This window comes from Labrus bergylta, chromosome 15 (genome assembly GCF_963930695.1).
Source record: "Labrus bergylta chromosome 15, fLabBer1.1, whole genome shotgun sequence".
NCBI classification, from domain to species: domain Eukaryota; kingdom Metazoa; phylum Chordata; class Actinopteri; order Labriformes; family Labridae; genus Labrus; species Labrus bergylta.
In genome coordinates this window covers 27,735,962-27,759,833 of record NC_089209.1, presented here as the reverse complement: position 1 = coordinate 27,759,833, position 23,872 = coordinate 27,735,962, and the positions used below count along the sequence as shown (strand labels likewise).

The 23,872-nt window shown below is 43.2% G+C and overlaps 2 protein-coding genes across 2 annotated transcripts; both read left to right on the top strand.

The window, feature by feature from the left end:
• The first annotated feature begins 6 nt into the window (after positions 1 to 6).
• Positions 7 to 8,960, top strand: stxbp6l (syntaxin binding protein 6 (amisyn), like). The gene is made up of 7 exons (XM_020656721.3): positions 7 to 157; positions 4,071 to 4,235; positions 4,748 to 4,878; positions 5,463 to 5,766; positions 5,839 to 5,937; positions 7,960 to 8,117; positions 8,224 to 8,960. Exons 2-7 carry the CDS (start codon positions 4,082 to 4,084, stop codon positions 8,245 to 8,247), a joined length of 870 nt encoding a protein of 289 aa, XP_020512377.1. The 5' UTR covers positions 7 to 157; positions 4,071 to 4,081; the 3' UTR covers positions 8,248 to 8,960.
• A 4-nt stretch (positions 8,961 to 8,964) lies between these two features.
• Positions 8,965 to 13,842, top strand: gjd2b (gap junction protein delta 2b). Its single transcript, XM_029281850.2, has 4 exons — positions 8,965 to 9,045; positions 9,810 to 9,861; positions 11,193 to 11,303; positions 12,338 to 13,842. Exons 3-4 carry the CDS (start codon positions 11,233 to 11,235, stop codon positions 13,176 to 13,178), a joined length of 912 nt encoding a protein of 303 aa, XP_029137683.1. The 5' UTR covers positions 8,965 to 9,045; positions 9,810 to 9,861; positions 11,193 to 11,232; the 3' UTR covers positions 13,179 to 13,842.
• Positions 13,843 to 23,872: the final 10,030 nt, after the last annotated feature.

Genomic DNA, 23,872 nt, shown 5'->3' with positions numbered 1-23,872 from the left:
TCTCTTTCTGTCGTCCTCTTAAAGAGATGCTCTGTGGTTTTTTGTGCCTTCACAGAAAGGCTCACCGTCGGGTGCGCCCCGCTCTAACTCGTGACAGAGAGCTGGAATATTATTGACAATCTCATTTGGACTGACACACCTGAACACACCTGAGCAGGTAGGAGCAGACCTCTGAGTCTATCAACATGTATTTGATCTTGTTTAGCTGAGACTAATCTTTTTTCAAATCTTTTAACGTCTCTGTCATTTCATGAACCTCTGCAGATTAAATCTCAAACTGGAACGACAGACTGGGGGGATTTCTAGGAAGCTAAAGCAATTAAAAGGAATAAGTAAACACGGTATTAGGGTGTAAGAAAACCCTGAAATGGACTTAAATAACTTAGTGAATTCAGTGAGTTTATTGAAAATAAATAAAATACACTTATGTTACAGTTACAAACAGAGGTTGGGAAGTTAAAAATTATGTTTATAAAATGTCCAAAATGTCAAAGTTCCCTGCCCTGAAAGAGATGTTGTGTCATGTTGGTGCAGAATAAGAAAAGGCAGAGTTTCTAGTGTGTTCAACAATCACTGCTCTGATCAATGTGTCTGGAAATGCCCAGCTGAGAGATGCATGAGTTCTGTTCAGTATGAAGGTCATTTTCCTCTGAGAGCTTTTTAAATAAAAAGATGCTGATGCAAATCCTGCCTTTCTGTGAGAGAGGATTAGCAGCCAACCGTGTACAGGACACAATGATGTGGCGTCACTTGTAATAAATCTTAACACGAAGTGGTAGACAAAGTCGAGATGTTTAAGGGTTGTGGTCGGTGCACGTCTTATAGATAACATCACCATAGTCCAAGACTGACATAAAAACAGACTCACCAAACCTCTTCCTACACAACATTGGAAAAACACATTTATCTCTGTAGAAATAACTAGTTTTCTGCCCGAATCTTCCTAGAAGATTATTAATGTGAAGGTTTAATGACGGTTTTGCATCGATCTACATGCCCAGACTCTCTCAATCATTAGCCCATTACCAGTGACTATCTTCGTATCATCTTCGTGACTATCTTCGAGAACTGTGTCATCAGCAGAAAGATGGGCATCACAGTTCAATAAAGACGGGACAATATTGTTTATGTATGTAGTAAATAAAACCAGGCCTAAAATTGAGCCTTGTGGAACACCTTTTGTTACTGTTAAAAGATTAGAATAGTAGCTTCCTATTTTAACAGATTTGTGTCTATCAGAGAGATAACTCCTGAACCAATCGCATGCATTGTCATAAAACAGTGTAATGCAGCCTTTGCAGGAGCAGGGAATGATTCACAGGCCTTAGTTTCATCGACAGAAAGTGTCACGCAATGCTGTTGCAGCAGAAATAAAGTCATTCACAACCTCTGTTATGGCAGGCACAGTACTATGCACTGTTCTCAAACCTGACTCATATGGGCTCAGGATTTAAGTTCTGCAAAGAAAATCTTTCAACCGGTCATTTATCAAGGATTCCAAAACTTGGAAACCATACCAGATGTGATGGAGTGATTACAAATGTTTGTAATTTGTGCTGAGAGCTTTAGAAAACAAAAGGAGCCAGGTTGTCCGCTCCAGTAGATTCCCTGTGATCATTCTTGACTGTTTTAAGATAGGTCATGGATACATCACAGGAATTTAGAGGGACATGTTTCCATGGTAACTGTGCAGTTTGTGATTAAAATGAAACTTGAACGTTTCAGTGATTCATTCAGAATACAACAAACAGTTTGTTTTAAAAGATCTGTTGTTAATGTCAAACAAGTATTCTGATAAAGATGTTAAGAACAGTAAACCTGGGACTGTTTGTCGGAGTCTGGGCTGATGTTCATGTTCTCTTCTTTATGACAACAACAACAACACACATCTCCTGCCAGCCTCCAAGTATTTTCTCTGCACACAGTAAATGCTAAATGGATTTGAGCTTGTAAACCCCTTGCTAGTCTTCTGTGTACTCAAAGAGCTTTTACACCGCAGGTCACGCCTACACAGTCACACCCTGATGGTAGAGGCTGCTATGTAAAGAGACTAATCCATTCATACACCTTCATACACCACCAACGAAGCAGCGGGAGCAACTTGGGGTTATGTGTCTTTCCCAAGTACACATCAGATATGAAGATGCAGGAGCTGGCGATCCAATCCCTGACCTTCCGGGTCAGAGACGACTGATTCTACCACTGAGTCACAGCCGCCCCTAACTCTGAGTGAACGCAGCAGGATCAGGGTCAGGAGGGGGTGGCATGTGGTGAAGTTTATTTCCTTTGACCATAGACTGTCTGTTGAGTATATAGACAACACAGGAATGAATCCTAAAACCCAGAAGTATGTTAGCATTTGAGCGCCATGGGGTCTAACGTCTAAAAGTCAACGGGGATTTTGAATGGGTTTGTGGTTAGACGCCTGAAATAAGGTCTGTGGTTAACACAAGCTTAAGAGATGTTGGTGTTTTGTTAGACCACATAAACTACGTTAGGTAATACCCCCACTTGTGAAGTTTGACATTTTTACACGTCTTTAAAAAGGCGGTTGCTAACAAGTGGCTAAATGTGACTACAGTGGTTGTCGGGGACATTAAACGTCATCACGCCGGACACAGAGGGCGGGAACTCTCTCACTAGTTGGAGATGTCTCCTGTAGCTTTAATCTTTATCTAAAGGTAAATATTATGCTAGTAAACTATTTATTAAGCTACGCTGATTAGTTTATCGGAGATCGTCTGAAGCATAACGCTAGTGACGTCACAATCATCTGACCGTGGTGTAGTTAACTTGTAGCATAACGTTAGCTTTTTACTTCTGTCGGCCGCATTAACTCTTTAAACATCATAAACATGGTGTTCATTTGTGAAGATTATCCTGCTGAACTAAAAGCCTACACTTCAGAAACGTGCGTTTGACACAGAGATTATTTTGCAAAAATCACATAGGCAAATTCTTGATAGACCCCATGGCGATGCTACTTCAGGGTTGGCCTACAAAAATACGTCATATGGTTTGTTCTCTATTGCAGTAAGACTTACTAGATTTTCTTTGTTTCCTCTCTCTGTGACTCATTTGATCGTCTTTTCATTCATCCTTTCATTTGGGCTTCTATTTAACATTGGGCTTGTGTACAAAGCGAGGCTGTCTATCTCTCTCTCGCTGAGCCTGTCTAGAATCAGCCTTGATTAAATAAGGCTGGATTGCTTTTATAGAACGACTTGAGGCTTAATTGGAAGATGGCCTTAGTTTCAGCCTGACTTTTTCAGGTGAGCCTGGCTTTATTTATCTACGTTGATGGAATACCCCCCAGAGCTTGTTAAGTTGTCTGAAAAAGTGGAGATAGTGGTGCAATAATAATATCTACATCCATGACTGAACTGTTGAGCTTTGATTTGTGTTATCATGAAGGCAAACCTTTACTTGTTTCACCGCCGTCAAACACTTCTAGTTCTCCACCTTCAAAATAAAAGCTCCAGATATCATACTATTCACAGGAGAAGTTGAAAGTCACAGAGCAGAGAAGTAAATATTCAATGGATGAGGTGTGAACGTTGAGGATCTGATGCTGCACAATGCAATGTTACACGATATCTATTAGGCCTTGACCCTACCCTATTAACATCATCACCTGCTCCCGATGAAGTTTCCTGAATCTTGATCTGAAAAACCTTGTTTTTAAATCCTACAGGACCAACTGCAGTAACCTGAAGGACCATTAGGGGCAGCAGTACCCCATTCAATGAAGCACTCAATAACAGAAAACTGTTTTATTTTAGGTAAACTATGGGGGCTTTTTGTGCCTTTATTGAGCGACAGGACTGGATAGAGTCAGAAATCAGAGAGAGAGAGAGAAGGAATGAGCATCAGGTCGGATTCAAACCTGGGCCGCCCACTCTCATTGACTGTAGCCTCTGTCCATAGGTCACACACACTAACCACCAGACGCCCTGCCCCCAGAAAGCAATTTTAGACAGTTAGTTTAGTGTGAGTGTGTGTGTGTGTGTGTGTGTGTGTGTGTGTGTGTGTGTGTGTATTGTCCTGACCCGTCCATCCGTCACCTGCAGGTCTGACGACAATGAACGTACAGTCAGCGATCAACAAAGACGTGTTCATCCCTCGGGATGAGCGGCTGCTGGTGGCGGTGGAGGTGCAGAGGAGGAGGAGGAAGAGGATGTCCTTCCTTCCTGCTGCAGCTCAGGCAGAATACAAGACATTCATCTGTGTGTCAGGTCCTCTCTCTCTTCATTTATGATGATACACACTCACAGTCTGTCATTAAACAGTAAACAGGTCCAACCCACCGGTCAGTAACAGACATTCTGATTGGACCGTTTAGCATGATCACATACTAAACAGTATTGTTCACTGTACACCAACAGCACTCTGATTCATCAAATAGCAGTTATTATTCTTTCTGTCTAATCTCATATATGATGAAACAAAGATGTCAGATTGCTGTAAAAGCTAAAATATATCAGGGATATTTTTAGTCAGTTCAAACTCACCTTGGAGACACAGATGATCTTTAAATATGGATTCTGATTCTTCTTTGACTGCAGCTCAGTGCAGCTTAAGACAAGCACTGTGCACTGTATACACAGGTGTAATATGTGATGTAATGTATAAGGTGTATACAGTATGTGTACACCACAGCTTCAACGGTTAAACAGTGGTTTACCTCTAGTTGACAGAGTTCATTTGGGACGTATGTTTTCATATATTTTTGTATTTGTTGTGTTAGTGACGAACACCCGGCCACATCAGCTCCTCGTCACCAAGGTGAAGCAGTTTGAAGGCTCGTCCTCCTTCACCAGGAGGTCGCAGTGGACGGTGGACCAGCTCCGTCAGGTCAACGGCATCAACCCCAACAAGGTCAGCAGCTTCCACTTCCTCTGATCTCACTCATAGAGCTCTATGGACAGATCTCTGCAGTTTGTCTGATATCTCCTTTATAAAATGTTTAGCGCAACTTTTCCTTCAAACCTTTTTAAAAATCCTCTCTCACCCATGATGGTCTGATGCTCTGTCACAGCCCCTTCAGAATCTCATATCAGTTCATTAGCAAGAGTCTGTTTCGAGGTAACCCTCATTCACAGCCCCTACAGAGTCCACTATCAGTTTAAGTCACTTTTGCAAAAGAAAGATTCATCACTATTTAAAAATGTTTGACAGGCCTATAACAACACAATATGGACTCATCGTTACACATAAGTAAAATCCTGTTCACTCAGGTGTGTTTTTGACCCATCCATCGCCTCCCACCACCACCACCCTCAATGGAGGTTCTCCCTCTTTGTACCTCTTCACCTGATTCACTACCTGCTGGATAACTGGCTCGTTAGGGTTAGAGGGTCTGAGATCTTTGTGTTTCTGGAGTAAGAATAAGATTATACAGTAAAGAGTCAGATAAATAGATCCTGTAGTGTGAGGACTTTCTCTGTTCCCTGCTGCTCCAGGACAGTCCCGAGTTTGACCTGGTCTTTGATAACACCCAGGACCAATGGGTGGCCCGCTCCTCTGCAGAGAAGTGTATCTTTGTTCAGATCCTGTACCACGCCTGTCAGACGTACTGGGAGGGGAGAGCAGGGAGTCTTGGAAAGGTGGGCCGCCAGGTGAAACCAGGTCAAAGAGCTCTGCAGGAGGTGGGATCCAGGGACACCCCACCTGGACCTGCATCCAGAACCATGCAGGCCCGACGCAAGAGCTATGTCCCACCTAAACAGACAGAGTTCATCAACTGCCAGTCCAAACTGACCGGAGGTAGAGTCGGACTGTCAGAATACTGTGTGCTGGGATGATCCAGGTTCTAACATCTGCTCTCTGCTCCTTCAGACGCCTGCACCATGAATCTGCTCATCTTCCGCTGCAGAGCCTTCCTGAACCGCATCAAGAACAGGATGGTAGCAAACCAGAGTCGCTCAGCAGCTGGAGGTAAGGATGTGATGAATACTTCTGATCATAGCTGTAAGAGTCCTCTGTAGAGCTGCTTCATCATGTCAGAGGAAGTACCATGGAGGAAAACTTCTTCAGGTCACATCATCCTGAGTTTGTCTCTCTGGGTGTTTTTAGTTTGTCTCTGTTTGTTCAGGTCATATCATCCTGAGTTTGTCTCTCTGGGTGTTTTTAGTTTGTCTCTGTTTGTTCAGGTCATATCATCCTGAGTTTGTCTCTCTGGGTGTTTTTAGTTTGTCTCTGTTTGTTCAGGTCATATCATCCTGAGTTTGTCTCTTTGGTGTTTTTAGTCTGTCTCTGTTCAGGTCATATCATCCTGAGTTTGTCTCTGAGTGTTAAGATTAAGATTTACTTTTATTGATCCCCGCAATGGGAAATTTCAGTTTTTACACTCTGTAAGTCATGAACACACACATAGGCTGAAATATACACACACATGCAGAAACAGAATCCTATGGACGTGCACTAATGGAGAGATGTCAGAGTGACGGAGCAGCCCACAGCGGGTGCTCCGGAGCTGATGGTGGGGAGGGGGTTCAGTGCCTTGCTCAATGGCACCTCGGCATTGCTCAGGACCCTCCGGTTCACAACCCAAGTCCCTACAGACTGAGCTACTGCCACCCAGTCCGTTTTTAGTCTGTTTCTGTTTGTTCAGGTCATATCATCCTGAGTTTGTCTCTCTGGGTGTTTTTAGTCTGTCTCTGTTTGTTCAGGTCATATCATCCTCAGTTTGTCTCTCTGGGTGTTTCTCTCTTCGCTTGGTCTCTGTGTTTGTCCTTTGTGTCTCTGAGCGGCAGCACAAAGGCGTCTCTGTGTCAGCGGTCACATCAGACGACACTTTGTGTGTTTTTAGTACAATAGTGAGTCTTTTGGAGGAGCAGGGAGTGATGGGGAGCGGCTCTCATTGAACCCTCTGACGTCTGGACTGATGGAGACAGTACCGATCATCATGCAGAGTGATGCTGCAGCAGGTCACCAAGTCAACACGAGTCACAGGTCCACAGTAACCTCAGACGACCTGTGACCTGTGAGATCAGGGGATGAGAGTTTGACTTGCAGCAGTTTTGCTGTTGAAGTTAAAAACAGCTGATTCAGGACGGTTCTGCTCAGTAACTGATTTAAATGAACAGAGGGTCAGATGATTATGTTTTCTACCTGTTTAATAAAATTACTCTGTTGACTGCTGGTTGTAATCTGCAGTCTCACCACTAGATATCACTATAGCACACACATTGCTTTAAAGGACTGAGTGTGTTTGTGTCTGGATGATAGTTCAGTGTTTATTTTGTTTGCAGTGCCTCAGACCCTTTTAGAGCTGTCAGCTGCAGGGACACAGTAACCTTCATATTTCTGAGTATGGGCATGTTGCAACACGCTCCATCAGACTGAACTTTATGGAACTCTCCTGTCGTTGACATGAAGTCTTTGAATGAAGCACTCACATAAGGCCCAGTTACCCTGTACCGTGTTGTACCCCTCCCCATTCACTCGCACTGTACCAGAACTAACCAGGCCTGAGCACGGTTACTTCTACATACATCATCACGTCGTAAAACTGGACAGTCAGGGCGCTGGTGGCACAGTGGTTAGTGCGCTCGTCCCATGTATGGAGGCTATGGTCCTCCAGGCGGGCGAACCAGGTTCAAAACCAACCTGTGGCTCCTTCCCCGCATGTCAATCCCCCTTCTCTCTCTCTCCCTGAATTCCGACTCTATCCACTTTCCTGTCTCTCTGATAAAGGCACAAAAGCCCAAAAATAAATCTTTAAAAAAAAACAAAAAAAACTGGATAGTCGCGGATTTTCCCAAAAACCACAGAGTTCTTGTGGGTTATATTGAGCTGACTGAATTTTTGCATCTGGATAAATTTCAAATAGACACCCGACCTCTGCATCGGACCATCGAGAACCCTTAGTCACTACTGTTTGTTGACGTCCCTTTCTTTCATGATTTTATGCTCTTGGTGAAGTCTTCTCCATTGATTGTTTCTGTGTTTGAACAGGTGCAACGAGGCCGCGTGTGTCAGGTGGAACTATGGGTAATGTAGTTCAGAGGATGAACGTGGCTCTGGGGGAGAGAGGAGACAGGCTGAGTCGAGCTGAAGATAAGACTGTGGATCTGATGCACCGAGCTCAGCAGTTTGCAGACACGGCGCACAAGGTGACTCATGGATACTTCAATACATTATTATTTTGATTAAATATGAATTCATCGTCTTTGATGGAGGTTATAAAACATGTCTGACACTGTCTGATCTGCTCTGCAGCTCGCTCTCAAGTATTCTAAGTAAAGACGAGTCCTTCAGGATCCAGTAACGTGGACTCTGTCAGGTCTGATCTAGTCGGGACCTGCAGACTGACTTGTCATGACGCCTGAAGAAACAGAAGACAACTGTTACACTAAACCCTCTAACCCTCCTTTATCCTGACACGTCAGCTGATCAACAGTTACCACTACTCTGTCTGAATAATATCTGTGTTTCCATGAATCTCCTTTATAATCCTGTATTTATAAACGAGAGGCCCAACCTTCATCATGATGTCATCATGTAGAGAGAAAGAAAGCTGGACGTCTTTCTGTAACATCTTTTAACACTGACTGAAACTCAGCTGTTTGTGTTGATCAGTATTTATGTTTCTAACCTGAGATCAGTGTGTGTGTGTCATGTCCATCATGTTTTGTGTGTATTGTGTCTCCATTCGATTTGTCTTTGTCTCTATCTCACCTTTATTACTTTGTCTATATCTCACTGCTATGTTTTCTTCTGAGATCGTTCCTCAGGTGTCTCTGTGCTCTGTGTTACAGTCGAACATTGTGTGATGTGATTGAACTGATGTGTGTGTGTGTGTGTGTGTGTGTGTGTGTGTGTGTGTGTGTGTGTGTGTGTGTGTGTGTGTGTGTGTGTATGTATGTGTGGGGCTCACACTTTATGTGAGTTTTTCTTCAAGCTTAAACATGTCTGATATTTTTGACACATTATTAAATTAATTTTAAACTAATAAAGTGTGTTCATTGTGTTTTTGAAGCTGATGCTCTTGAAACCTGGATAGATCACCATGGTAACTGACTTTAAGAGGCTCATCACCTGGTAAGATCACCATGGTAACTAACTCTAAACTCATCACCTGGACAGATCATCATGGCAACTGACTTTAAACTCATCACCCGGACAGATCACCATGGCAACTGACTTTAAACTCATCACCCGGACAGATCACCATGGCAACTGACTTTAAACTCATCACCCGGAAAGATCACCATGGTAACTGACTTTAAACTCATCACCCGGAAAGATCACCATGGCAACTGACTCTAAACTCATCACCCGGACAGATCACCATGGGAACTGACTTTAAACTCATCACCTGGACAGATCACCATGGTAACTGTCTTTAAGAGGCTCATCACCTGGTAAGATCACCATGGTAACTAACTCTAAACTCATCACCTGGACAGATCACCATGGTAACTGACTTTAAACTCATCACCCGGACAGATCACCATGGCAACTGACTTTAAACTCATCACCCGGACAGATCACTGTGGTAACTGACTTTAAACTCATCACCTGGACAGATCACCATGGCAACTGACTTTAAACTCATCACCCGGACAGATCACTGTGGTAACTGACTTTAAACTCATCACCTGGACAGATCACCATGGCAACTGACTTTAAACTCATCACCCGGACAGATCACCATGGTAACTGACTTTAAGCTCATCACCCGGACAGATCACCGTGGTCACTAACTCTTATCTTCTCATGTGTAAAGGAACAGGTTATGTTCAGAGCTTTAAATTGTTGTATGGTTCATTAATTGAAACGTCTCCGTGGTTATCGATCTTCAGCTGAAGGAACATACACGTTCATGCACCTCCTGCTCTGACCTCCACCTCAGCGGTAAGGAAGTGTGGACAACAGGAACGTGAGGAATGTTTTTTCTGTTTGTCTGTCTGTTTGTTTTTCTGTTTGGTTGTTTGTTTGTTTATGTGTTTATGTTTGATGTCATGTAATGAATTAGAAATTGATTTGTGCTCTTTGTTGTTTGATACAAGCCTCATATCATTGGACTGGTCACCAACATTACCTCTCAGATCTCCACAACAAATCTCTGACATGCAGAGAGTCAGAGATTCAGTTTAGATTCTCTGTGAGAGAAAACTTTGATTCCACTTTTTTTTTTAATTTTAATTTTTTGATATACTTTATTAATCCCTGAGGAAAATTAGTGTCATAACGTCCTCGCCTGCAGTTTTCACCGTTTTGTTTTATCTGCAAACCTGATACAAATCTGTGTGTGTGTGTGTGTGTGTGTGTGTGTGTGTGTGTGTGTGTGTGTGTGTGTGTGTATATGATAATCTGTTTAAGTGTATCTTTCCCTGTCCCTGGACCACATATAGAACAGCTTAGACTGCGGACTCAACACACACACACACACACACACACACACACACACACACACACACACACACACACACACACACACACACACACACACACACACTCTGTACAGTGAGTGGAGGCAGTCGGAGCTCTCAGGCACATGCTCAGTGTAAATATGCTCCTGTTGACTGACATTGAGTTAATTTCTTTGAGTGTGGAAGGTTAGAGGAGAAGAAGGCCAGGTCACCGCTTTGTTTTAAATCTGCATTCTCACCACCGTCCAGCACAAGGGGCGTATGATTCTATAGAAGTTAAAACCCTCCTCCCTGTCAGATGATTTCAGTAAACATTTTCCTCACGAGTTTATGGTCTCAATCACTAGTCTTCTTCAACACAGCATGATGTTCATTTAGTAAATCATGGCCCAATTAGAGAGAGCAGGAAGGGGGGAAAGGTTAGTGCAGGGCTACCTGTGATTGACAGGTTGTTACCATGGTGATGCGTCAATATGAAGCAGGTGCACTTCAGTATGGTTGATGGATAGAGGTTGTCTCAGTGGATGAATGAGTGTAGATGAATGGATGACGTGTGGCTGTATGTGTCTCCTCCCCCTCTGATTCTACTTAAAGAGGGATTATGACTGAGCTGCACACACACACACACACACACACACACACACACACACACACACACACACACACACACACACACACACACTCTGTACAGTGAGTGGAGGCAGTCGGAGCTCTCAGGCTCAGTAGAGCAGGATTTTTTCAGGGTATTTTCATTTCTTTGGGGGGATATTTTTAGTTTTTCTTTCCTGGATACTTTAAGTATTCTTTCTCCAGTTTTCTCCGTCTGAGTTGAGCCAGCTCCGGATGATCAGTCATGGGGGAGTGGACCATCCTGGAGCGTCTCCTGGAGGCGGCGGTCCAACAGCACTCCACCATGATCGGCAGGTAGGAATGGAGAGAGAAAAGAGAGAAACTCGTGTTGTGTTGATATTTATGTAGGTATTTTTACAGAAACCTGGCTGTGTTTAAACAGGTGAGAGGACTCAGGTGTATGTTTGATGTAGAAGTAAAGACAATGAGTATGTTGTATATCATTGATGAAGGGGTGGAGCAAGTTCAGCCTGAAGGGGTAGGCTCATGACTGGACATCTCCGCCCCCAGAGCTCCATGAACCTGGAGCTGCTCTGAGACTCTGCTGAAATTAAAAATTCTTTATTATTACATTTAATGTTTAATTGATCACACAGTGTGAATGCTGCAAAGCATCACGGGACACAACATGAACTAAATAAATCTTTTTCAAACCTGGAAGCTGAAAGTATTTCCTCATGTCTTTTAAATGAATGATTCAGCCTCAGTCAGTCTGAGTGAACATGGTCTGTTTTCATATATATAGCTCCAACATTTATCACAACACACAGTTACAACATATAACAGAGAAAGGTTACGTTATCTTCTGAAGCAGTGACAAATAGTGATGGGAAAAGCAATTCTTTTCAGTGTACTGAATCAGTAGAATCAGTTCAGTAAAGTGATTCATTCAAAAGATTCGTTCACCGAATCGTTCAGTACTTCTCAGTAGTTCAGTTCAGTTCGTTCACTGAACGAACTGAACGAGAGCTCCGCTCTTCCTCTCAGTTCGTTCAGTGATTCACGTAGGAGCTCAGCCTCCGAGTCACTCTCTCCCTCTCAGAACGTTCAGTGAACGAAACACTGACTGAACGTGAATGAGCGAGACTGCGAGTCACCAGCCTCAGGTGACTCGCAGGAGACTTTCTCTCACAATGACTTCAGTTTAAACCGTTTATATAGAAAATACTTTTATGGAGAAATGACATAATCAGTACACATGTTGTGTGGTGCAGTGCAAAGTCAGCTCTTCCCTGAATAATCACATGTCCATAAAGCTAACATTAGCTAAGATGCTAAGTTTACATTGGCTAAACATTTATATGCAAACCTCTTCTATGTTCCCTTAGGATCCTGCTGACGGTGGTGGTGATCTTCAGGATCCTGGTCGTGGCGATTGTTGGAGAGACAGTCTATAACGACGAGCAGTCCATGTTCGTTTGTAACACCCTACAGCCTGGATGTAACCAGGCCTGCTACGACCAGGCCTTCCCCATCTCACACATCAGGTACTGGGTGTTCCAGATCATCATGGTGTGCTGCCCCAGCCTCTGCTTCATCACCTACTCCGTGCACCAGTCTGCCAAGCAGAAGGAGCGCGGCTACTCCAGCGTATACCTGTCTCTGGACAGAGACAACGACCCCAAGAGGGACAACAGCAAAAAGATCAAGAACACCATCGTGAATGGCGTCCTGCAGAATACAGAGAACTCCAACAAGGAGGCGGAGCCTGACTGCCTGGAGGTCAAAGACATCCCCAACCCCCCACTGAGGAACACCAAGTCTAAGATGAGGCGGCAGGAGGGCATCTCCAGATTCTACATCATCCAGGTGGTGTTCAGGAACGCCCTGGAGATTGGCTTCCTGGTGGGTCAGTACTTCCTGTATGGATTCACCGTCCCGGCGGTGTACGAGTGTGATCGATACCCGTGCATTAAAGATGTAGAGTGTTACACGTCCAGGCCCACAGAGAAGACCGTGTTTCTGGTCTTCATGTTCGCAGTCAGTGGGATCTGTGTGGTCCTGAACCTGGCCGAGCTCAACCACTTGGGCTGGAGGAAGATAAAGACTGCGGTGAGAGGCGTGCAGGCCCGCAGGAAGTCCATCTACGAGATCCGGAACAAAGACCTGCCCCGGAGGAGTATGCCCAGCTTTGCTCGCACTCAGTCGGTTGACTCTGCTTACGTGTGACAAGACAAGACTGCAGGGTGGACACAATGTGGCTGCAGGACAAACACAACAAGACTGCAGGGTGGACACAATGTGGCTGTAGGACAAACACAACAAGACTGCAGGAAAGACACAATGTGGCTGCAGGGTAGCAACAGAGAGCCCGCAGTTTGGACATGACAGTGCTGCAGGACAGACAGGATGAGTGTTTATTAATTGAATGTATATTGATTCACCGTAACTTGTTTTTTATTTTTATAACCTCTCTCTCGGAGTCTTAAACCTGGTTTCTGTTTGTATGTCTAATCTTCACTGAGCCTACCTGTGGCCTACACTGCTGTCTGTTTTCATACCTGTGTGCAGGTGTGTTTTACATCGCTGTGCACATTCACTGTTTAAACACTAGTTGGCAGTGTGGACCTTTAACCTGATGATGAAGATGATCACTGCTCTTTCTCAGCTGAAGGTGTCACATGGACGCACTATTCACCTTTCCCGTTTCCATGACAACAAGTGCCAAACAAGTTCTTAAAGGACATGTTCATATTGTACTGTATATTACATATGTACAGTGTGATCTGATATCCTCCAGGTTCAGTGATGAGAAGCTGGTCTCTTGGAGTTCACAGCCGTGTACAATCCTTACAATGATTGTTGTCCTGATAATAAATTATTGTCTTTGATAAAACGACCATGCTGTGATTTAATGTCTGACAGGTGGAGATATAATCAAACCACAGAGGAAGCTAAGCGTGTTTGGAGAGAAGTTAATCAGACTGTGACACATCCAACAAACGTTCTCCTCCTTCAAACACACATTTTAAAATATTTAAAGAGGTTTTGGGAAGTCAGAGTTATTTAAAGGAGCAGTAAGTAACTCTGACACCTAGTGTTTAAATTTGGTACTGCAGTCTAAATTCTAAACATTGTAGAGAGCTGTCTTCCCCCCCCCCCCCCCCGCCCCCTCCTCTCTAGAGATGATGTTCACTCAGGTCACCATGTGGTGGACTCTGAAGCTTCAGTGTTTATCCAGCTCTGCATGGGTCTGTAAACCTTTCTGTGTTCTAACCTCTCTCCATTTTTCAAAAGCATCTCCAATATTGATCCTAGTTTGAGCACGTTTCTGCTCGTGGAGCTTATTAGAAACATGCAGAGGCTTTTTAGGTCGGGTACAATCACTTCTATCTAAAGTATCCATCACTGCAACACCTGTTGGTTTGACCTGATAACTGCTCTCATATCTGACAAACCGAGGGGCGTCCAAAACGGCCGTGTGGGGGTGCGCCTTAAAAGCGCCTACCCTCTCTGGTCCAAACAAATCCAGAGCATTCAGGACCAGAATCTAAAGTTAGAAGGACTATACATCTCACTGATTGGAGCCCAAAGTTCAGATGATACCAGAATGATTAACTTGTGATTTAAGTAAAACTCAAACGATATTACATCTTTGTTACCATGGCAACAGAAATAGAAGTCAGAGACACTGAATATCAGGTAAATAATTCTGCAAGTCTTCTGCACTCTTACTAAACTGAACAAACACAACGTTGGGAAATGTGTGTTTTGTGTTTGTGCACCAACAACCTGAAACCAAGGCAGTCTCTGACAGCCCCCTTCTTCTCCTCAACTGTCTCATCAAATAAATGTAGTTTATTTCACGCTTTAGGACATAACATCATTTTAAAATGTGTACTATCTAAAAGTGTTGAAGGAACCCTTAATGTAAATCTTTTAATGTCTTAGTGTAATGGAGGTGTGGTTATAGTAATATCTCAGGCTGTGGGGGAGGGGCCCAATATGAGATCTCTTCATGGGGTCCAGCTAAATCCTTGAGAGGCTCATAAAGGAGGCCTATGGGGCAGAGCCTCCTCCCTAGCACCGAACCAGAGACACAAACTGAAGTGATCTATGTGGACAACACAGATGTTGTTCTGTAAGTTTTTTCAGCAGTTTAAGATCGCTGATGCTTTACAAGCTGCGTTTGTTCTTCAGAGGAAAGAAACATTTCTTCTTCTTCTATTGGTTTTATGATTATTCTTTCTGGGCAAATATTTACATTGTCCACCCAAGTGATCCCTTTTCATGTCCTGTTCTTCACAGAGACACAGCTGTTTGGGTTCCCTCGTTTTAACATCCAGTCCGTCCTCAGTGACCTCCACCATGTCCACAACCTTCTGGCAGCGTCCTTTGTGATTCCCCCTGAATATCAGCCACACAGTTCAGGACCAAAGAAGAGACAGACATTGTTAGATATCTGTGAGTGGATAAAGGTCAGATGAGGGTTTATTTTGTTAGAAACCGACATGATCGTTGTTTTTGAGGTATATCATACTATACACTATATATATATATATATATATATATATATATATATATATATATATATAGTGTATATATATATATAGTGTGTATATATATATATACACACTATATATATACACTATACAGTGTGAGCACCATCACCGTCATTCAGCCAAGAACTCAGCATGATCAAAGTCATACCTATGAGCTAAGAGAAGCTTGAATAACTGGTGTTGATGATATATTGTCATGCTTCTGGAGCAGGCTGCACGGTGTACTTTTATAGATGTAGTTCATCATGTCCCACCTGCTGTCAGCTGTCACTGTCTGACTCCAACATCAGGCACATCTGGCCGTCCCTCCATGAACCATCAGGGAATATTAGTGATTTTATTTACAGCAGAACTGGGTCTGTCCCATTTAATCGCTCCACCGCACAGCAGCGTGTGTGGATTATCAGATTAACGTGTGTCTGTCTGTCTGTGCGTCTCTCTGTCTGTCTGTGTGTCTGTCTGTCTCTCTGTGGTCTGGTAGCTGCAGGTACCAGTTCACTTCCTGAGCTGCCGAGGTGCCTCTAAGCAAAGCATCCTATCAGACCTTCTTCCTGTGAATGTGTTACATCACAAACCAAACAATCTTTAGTCCATTTCCATGTTTTCTCTCCATCCCTGTTCTTCAACATGTTGACCTCCTCCACATGACTCAGCCTGTCCTGAGTCTGCTTCTCTCTCTAAGGGTCTTTTTCAAATCAGCCACTACACTCTGTCCCTACCCACTACCCATCCGTTTGCGCGTCCTCGGGAAGGGTCCGCCATATTAAGTCCGTACCAAACCAATTAGCGGGGAGTGGTAGTGGGTTATAAAACCCTCCACCTCTGCACCGATGCCGACTTTTGAAACACGTACAATGCCCATCGTGTCCGGTCGTCATGGATGAAGCAACCTGTGAGTTCAAACTCTGCTCCAACTAAGATAGACATTTAATATCGTCATACAGACGTTAACAACTTCAAATGTGTACTGAGGATCAAATATATGTATTTATTGTAAAGTGTTTTATATTTACAGGGACTGTTGCAAAAACAAAAGAATATTAACTCATGTTGCAGACAACTTTTTGCTGTTAATATTTATTTCTTATTTTTCTACTTTTGATATCTTTGTGAAATCTCAATTCAACAACAAAAAATACACTTTTTGCTGCTCTGATGTTCAACAATATTATCCTTGTCTTTGCATTAATTTAGGACACCCTGTTCTATGAAATTACAATAAATGAACTGAAATTAAAAATTACAATAAACAATGTAGGCTCAATCTAATAGTTTTGTTATAAGTCTACACTACTATAACTTACTAAAGAAGAATAATCTAGGCTACATAAATATTTTTACAGAATGTAAAATTAGCTACAACAAAAGCTGTTCCTGCAAGATACCGCTGAGTAACCATGGTAACACACAGTTCCTGTTTCCACCTGAGAGAGGGAAGTTTTTCCCAAAGCCTGCCGCTGTATTTCTACCCTACACCTTGATGAAGGGGACTTCATTCAGCTGAGAGTGTGACTTCTAACGGAGTGCTCTCCGTCACGGAGGGGGAGGGTGTAGGGGTTGGTTTGAAAAAGGGCCTAACTCTCTCCATGGTCAGACCTTCATCTTGTTTTCTTCTTCTGCACATTTATGCTATTTGATCTAGTCTAGTCTGGGTCTGATTGAGGTGAAAATGTGAGAGTAGTCGAGCCCCAACAACATTATGTAGGTGTGATAGTGCTGGGGCTCAACGGTCCCACTGTGGACGGTGGTGCAGTCCTGCCGAGTGGACAACCCACCTCATCTTATCCCAAACATAAACTCTCTCTCTGCAGGGACAAGCTGCCCCCCTGTGGTGAAACTACAGTAGTACAACCCACCTCATCTTATCCCAAACATAAACTCTCTCTCTTTAGGGACAAGCTGCCCCCCTGTGGTCAAACTACAGTAGTATAACCCACCTCATCTTATCCCAAACATAAACTCTCTCTCTTTAGGGACAAGCTGCCCCCCTGTGGTCAAACTACAGCAGTACAACACAGAGAGCAGTGCTGTGTGTCACTGAGGTTTATTAAAAATAGATTATTTCTGATCCTCTGGTCTGTTTGAAGCACAGAGACAAATATTAATATAATGTTATTTAAGTGATTACATTTTAAAATGATTTTTGCTCTTTTGTAAAGCTCACATTATTGTTGTTTCCCTGTATTGATATGTAATGACTCACTGTGACCACTAGATGGTGATGTATATCTGCAGTTTGAGGTGACTGGTGATTTAAAACACTGTTTATTTTGACAACAGCATTTAAAAACAAATACATAAAAATTCATTTATTTAATTTTTATAAAATAATAAATATACATTTGTTTGGATCTCTCCTCCTGTTGGACAAACAGGAAGTGACCTCTAACTCCTCCTTGTATCAGGGACATCACTGACTCTGAGTGGATGAGGATGATGAAGATGAAGAAGAGTGTTTGTCTGATGATGATGATGATGATGATGATGATGATGAAGAGTGTGTGTCTGATGATGTTAATGATGATGATGATGAAGAGTGTCTGTCTAATGATGATGATGATGTTGATGAAGAGTGTGTGTCTGATGATGATGATGATGATGAAGAGTGTGTGTCTGATGATGAAGATGATGAAGAGTGTGTGTCTGATGATGATGATGATGATGATGAAGAGTGTGTCTGATGATGATGAAGAAGAGTGTGTGTCTGATGATGATGATGATGATGATGAAGAGTGTGTGTCTGATGATGAAGATGATGAAGAGTGTGTGTCTGATGATGATGAAGAGTGTGTGTCTGATGATGAAGATGATGAAGAGTGTGTGTCTGATGATGATGAAGAGTATGTGTCTGATGATGATGAAGAGTGTGTGTGTCTGATGATGATGATGATGAAGAAGAGTGTGTGTCTGATGATGATGAAAAGTATGTGTTTGATGATGATGATGATGATGAAGAGTATATGTCTGATGATGATGAAGAGTGTGTGTGTGTCTGATGATGATGATGATGAAGAAGAGTGTGTGTCTGATGATGATGAAGAGTATGTGTTTGATGATGATGATGATGAGTGTGTGTCTGATGATGATGATGATGAAGAGTGTGTGTCTGATGATGATGAAGAGTGTGTGTCTGATGATGAAGATGATGAAGAGTGTGTGTCTGACGATGATGAAGAGTATGTGTCTGATGATGATGAAGAGTGTGTGTGTCTGATGATGATGATGATGAAGAAGAGTGTGTGTCTGATGATGATGAAGAGTATGTGTTTGATGATGATGATGATGATGAAGAGTGTGTGTCTTGTGATGATGATGATGATGATGATGAAGAGTGTGTGTCTGATGATGATGAAGAGTGTGTGTCTGATGATGAAGATGATGAAGAGTGTGTGTCTGATGATGATGAAGAGTATGTGTGTCTGATGATGATGAAGAGTGTGTGTGTCTGATGATGATGATGATGAAGAAGAGTGTGTGTCTGATGATGATGAAGAGTATGTGTTTGATGATGATGATGATGATGAAGAGTGTGTGTCTTGTGATGATGATGATGATGATGATGAAGAGTATGTGTCTGATGATGAAGATGCTGATGAAGAGTGTGTGTCTGATGATGATGATGATGAAGAGTATGTGTCTGATGATGAAGATGATGATGAAGAGTGTGTGTCTGATGATGATGATGATGAAGAAGAGTGTGTGTCTGATGATGATGATGATGATGAAGAGAGTGTGTCTGATGATGAAGAGTATGTGTCTTATGATGATGATGATGAAGAGTGTGTGTCTGATGATGATGATGATGATGAAGAGTGTCTGTCTTATGATGATGATGAAGAGTGTGTGTCTGATTATGATGATGATGATGAAGAGTGTCTGTCTTATGATGATGATGAAGAGTGTGTGTCTGATTATGATGATGATGAAGAGTATGTCTCTTATGATGATGATGATGATGATGATGAATAGTGTGTGTCTGATGATGATGAAGAGTGCGTGTCTGATGATGATGATGATGAAGAGTGCGTGTCTGATGATGATGATGATGATGATGAAGAGCATGTGTCTGATGATGATGATGATGAAGAGTGTGTGTCTGATGATGATGATGATGATGAAGAGTATGTGTCTGATGATGATGAAGAGTGTGTGTCTGATGATGATGATGATGAAGAGTGCGTGTCTGATGATGATGATGATGATGAAGAGTGTGTGTCTGATGATGATGATGATGATGAAGAGAGTGTGTCTGATGATGATGAAGAGTGTGTGTCTGATGATGATGATGATGAAGAATGTGTGTCTGATGATGATGAAGAGTGTGTGTCTGATGATGATGATGATGAAGAGTGTGTGTCTGATGATGATGATGATGATGATGAAGAGTGTGTGTCTGATGATGATGATGATGATGATGAAGAGTGTGTGTCTGATGATGATGATGATGAAGAATGTGTGTCTGATGATGATGAAGAGTGTGTGTCTGATGATGATGATGATGAATAGTGTGTGTCTGATGATGATGATGATGATGATGAAGAGTGTGTGTCTGATGATGATGATGATGATGAAGAGTGTGTGTCTGATGATGATGATGGTTCTAGTTTAAGCTCTTAAAATTAACCTTTTGCAGATGATGTTGCTCCGTTGGTTTCTTATGGCTGGGACCTCCAGCAGGCATTGGGGCGGTTTGTGGCGTAGGGCGAAGCGGCTGGGGTGAGGGTCAGCACCTCTAAGTCCAAGGCCATGGTTCTCTGCCAGAAAACAGAGGATTGCTCTCTCTGGCTGGGGAAGGAGGAGTTTAAGAATCTCGGGGTCTTGTTCACGAGATTGACGGACAGATTGGCTCAGCGTCGGCAGTAATGCGGGCATCATGCTGGACCAACCCTCACCTGTGGTCATGACAAGATCGCGGATACAAGCGGCTGAAATGAGTTTCCTCTGGAGAGTGTCTGGGCTCAGCCTTAGAGAGAGGGCTCAGACATTCAGGAAGAGCTTGGAGAAGAGCCACTGCTCCTTCGTTTAGAAACTCCTGGAACCCTCCCTTTGGAGGTTTTCTGGGCATGCCCAACTGGGAGGAGAGGCCCGGGGTAGACCCAGAGTTCACTGGAGGGATCATATAACCTGCTTACATAGACAGGAGTAGTGAAGCTGGGCCATCTAACAAGGACATTCACTGAGAGACTGGCTGGTAGAGCACACATTTTAGGGTCGGCTGTGGCTCATTTGGTAGAGTCGTCGCCTCTCAACCGGAAGGTCGAGGGGCTGATCCCCAGCTGGGCAACATGTCCGATGTGTCCTTGGGCAAGACACTTAACCCCTGCTCCCGCTGCTTTGATGGCGGTGTATGAATTAGAGTAGTTACTTCTGATGGATGATACTACATTGCGATCACTACCATCAGTGTGTGAAAGGGTGTGGGTGGGGGTGACATGCAGCGAGTAGTCAAAAGACTAGAATAGCGCTGTATAAGCTCAAGTCCATTTACCATTTACCAAAAATCACACTTCAAAGTAGGTACCAATCCACTCCAAATGCTCTAAAACGTACTCCCAAATACTTTCTGGATGAACCCTTTTGAACCAAACCAACTCACCATATATGTCTGAATTTGATTTTACACACATTTTCCCGACACAACAATTCTAACCTCTCCCTCCACACCCTTTTATAGGCAGCTGTGGTTCAGTTGGTAGAGTCGTCGCCTCTCAACTGGGAGGTTGAGGGTTTGATCCCCAGCTAGGCAACATGTCTGCTGTGTCCTTGGGCAAGAAAACTTGACACTTCTTCATGTCTCTTCTTCATGTCTCTTCTTTGAGATTCACTTCCTGGGGTCAGCCTCTCCCCTCCATGTAAACTCGCTGTCCTAATTCACCCCCACCCCCACCCACCCCTTCGTCCAGTGTCATGGAGGTCCGGGCGCCATGATGAATGTGACATTAAGGGGAAATGAAGGCGAGGAGCTGCGACCCCCTCGTCTCGTCGCTGCATTTGTCACTGAGACTGGTGCTGACTAAGATTAATGATGACTAGAGTCTGTGTGTGTGTGTGTGTGTGTGTGTGTGTGTGTATGTGTGTCTGACTCACAACCACATGTGGACACACAACAATACAACACATGATTGTGTATCTGTGTGGTATTAAATATTCACATTAATATCTTAATTATTCTGTACAATCACATTTAATCTATTCTATAATTAAAGGTGAAGCTGGAGGGGGGGGGGGGGGGTGCAGTGGTCCATGCTGGTTGGGGGGGGAAGGAAGAGTAGGAGGATGAAGATCACGCTCTGCTGCACAGAAACAGTTTCTCTGACAGAGCGGGGGGGGGGACATACTCCCCCATCATCCATCATCCTGACAAACTTCACACACACACACACACACACACACACACACACACACACACACACACACACACACACACACACACACACACACAGGATGAAGTCAGTATGATTAAAACCTCATTTTAATCCGTTTTTATGGTTTGTGTTAGGTTAGTGTTAACAGAGTTCATAACATGTAAAACACACCTGAGAGGATAAACACCCTGTGCTGGTTCCTGATTTTGACTCAGGTCAAAGTGTTTAAATGATCTTAAAGGAAAACACGTATTGTATTCGTGGTCTTCAGTTTGTAAAAGGGATTGAAGCGTAGGTTTTTATGTTCTGTGGAAAATGTTGATTTGAGTTAAACATGGTTCATTTTGTTTTATTTTTGAGATTTGTCTGTTGGTTAATATTCAGTCTTTGAAATGTTTTCAGAAAATAGAAGACGTTTGAAAAATAAATCTCTCTCGCTGTGCTTCCCTCTCTCTGTCTCTCCCCCGCCCTCTTTGTATAGGTGGACAGGTGTGTAACTGGATGATGAATGGCCCTGTTCCTCCATATAATTGGCTGTTGGCTCCTGCTCTCAGACCAGCTGTGTGTCTGCTGGGCGGCGTCCTCATCTGTCAATCACCGACCTGCTGCCGGCTGGCCGTCTCCTGATAGCGATGCTAATGCTGCGTCCTCGCGTCTCATTGGCTGAGCCTGTACTGGTCTGAGCTGATCCATTACAGCACTGACAGTAATGATCTAGGCCAAAAACGGGGTTCCCGGGCTAAACGTTATTTGACCGCAGCTGTCAGGGAGGAACGGGCGGGCAGAGTGGTGGAGATGGATGAGGAGGCCTCACTGGCTGGTGATTGTGAACCAATCCATCAGTCAGAGATCGTCTGATTGTTGGTCAAAATGATGAGACCGGTTATCCCTCCTCTCACTGAGGTGGATGTGTTTTTATAAAACATTAAAATGATGCTCAGAATGTTCTCAACAAATGCTGCAGTCACACCTGGAGGAAAACGCTGCGTTCACACCTGTCACTTGAATTTGATGTGTAACAAATCCATGCATTGACGGTCTGAGCAGGTGATTTCAAACACAGATATGTGCAGAAGGCTGATCCAACCGCAGATCCACGTCCCACCTCTTCCCTCTAACCATCACACCTTTACCTTCCTGCTAAAAGGTCTCTCATGATACCTCCCAAAGGTCAAAGTCCTGTCCTGGGTCCCCTCCTGTTCATCATCTATCTCCTTCCTCTTGGCCATCTCTTCTGTAAATATAAAAGTTCCATTGCTTCAGAGATGACACCCAGCTCTACCTGTCCACCAAACCCACCTCCTCTTCCCACCTACTTTCCGTTCTGATTGCCTGTAAATCAAATCCTGGTTCTCCTTCAACTTCCAAAAATTAAACAGTGACAAAATCGAGGTTCTCCCCATCGGCACCAATCTACTATTTCAAAAGTTGACAGTTTTTCTCTCACTATGGATCGCTCCTCAGTTTCTTCCTCCCCTCAATGCAGCTAGGCCTGATAACTGAAGGCTTTACCTCCCATAGTACATTTAGAGACTTTCAGGCTGTCTGAGATAAATAAGTTGTCATGGCAACACATACAGTTATAAAGCTTGACTTTTATTTAATATGATTGCTAAGTTGTTTTCTTTTACATGCAATCTTAAAATATTGGTTATACTGTTTATTCCGTAATTTATTAGTCAAAGATGTTATTTTTTTTGTTATCTTTGTCCTGTTGTTAAAGTTTCATTGAATGTCACATGAGGTTATTGACCGCGAAGCTATGCTACGTGCAACAGCACAGACTTTGAGAGAGAGAGAAATCATGGGTACTGTCAGGGCCACGGGAAGTAGGGGTGCTGAGGGTGCTGCAGCATCCCCTGGTGTGGAGTCCAATAATTACTTTTTAGGGGGTAAAAAATAGAAAAATACGTTTTTTTAAACAAAACAATAAATCAAATTAATTTGATTCATCCGTCTATTCATTGGAAACATTAATGACCTGACGACTTTACTT

Excerpts from the sequence above, each read along its gene's own strand:
- stxbp6l (XM_020656721.3), top strand. The coding sequence starts at position 4,082 with ATGAACGTACAGTCAGCGATCAACAAAGACGTGTTCATCCCTCGGGAT. Across the intron at positions 4,236-4,747 it reads GACATTCATCTGTGTGTCAG|TGACGAACACCCGGCCACAT; the intron begins GTCCTCTCTCTC and ends TTGTTGTGTTAG. Across the intron at positions 4,879-5,462 it reads ACGGCATCAACCCCAACAAG|GACAGTCCCGAGTTTGACCT; the intron begins GTCAGCAGCTTC and ends CTGCTGCTCCAG.
- gjd2b (XM_029281850.2), top strand. The coding sequence starts at position 11,233 with ATGGGGGAGTGGACCATCCTGGAGCGTCTCCTGGAGGCGGCGGTCCAA. Across the intron at positions 11,304-12,337 it reads CACTCCACCATGATCGGCAG|GATCCTGCTGACGGTGGTGG; the intron begins GTAGGAATGGAG and ends ATGTTCCCTTAG.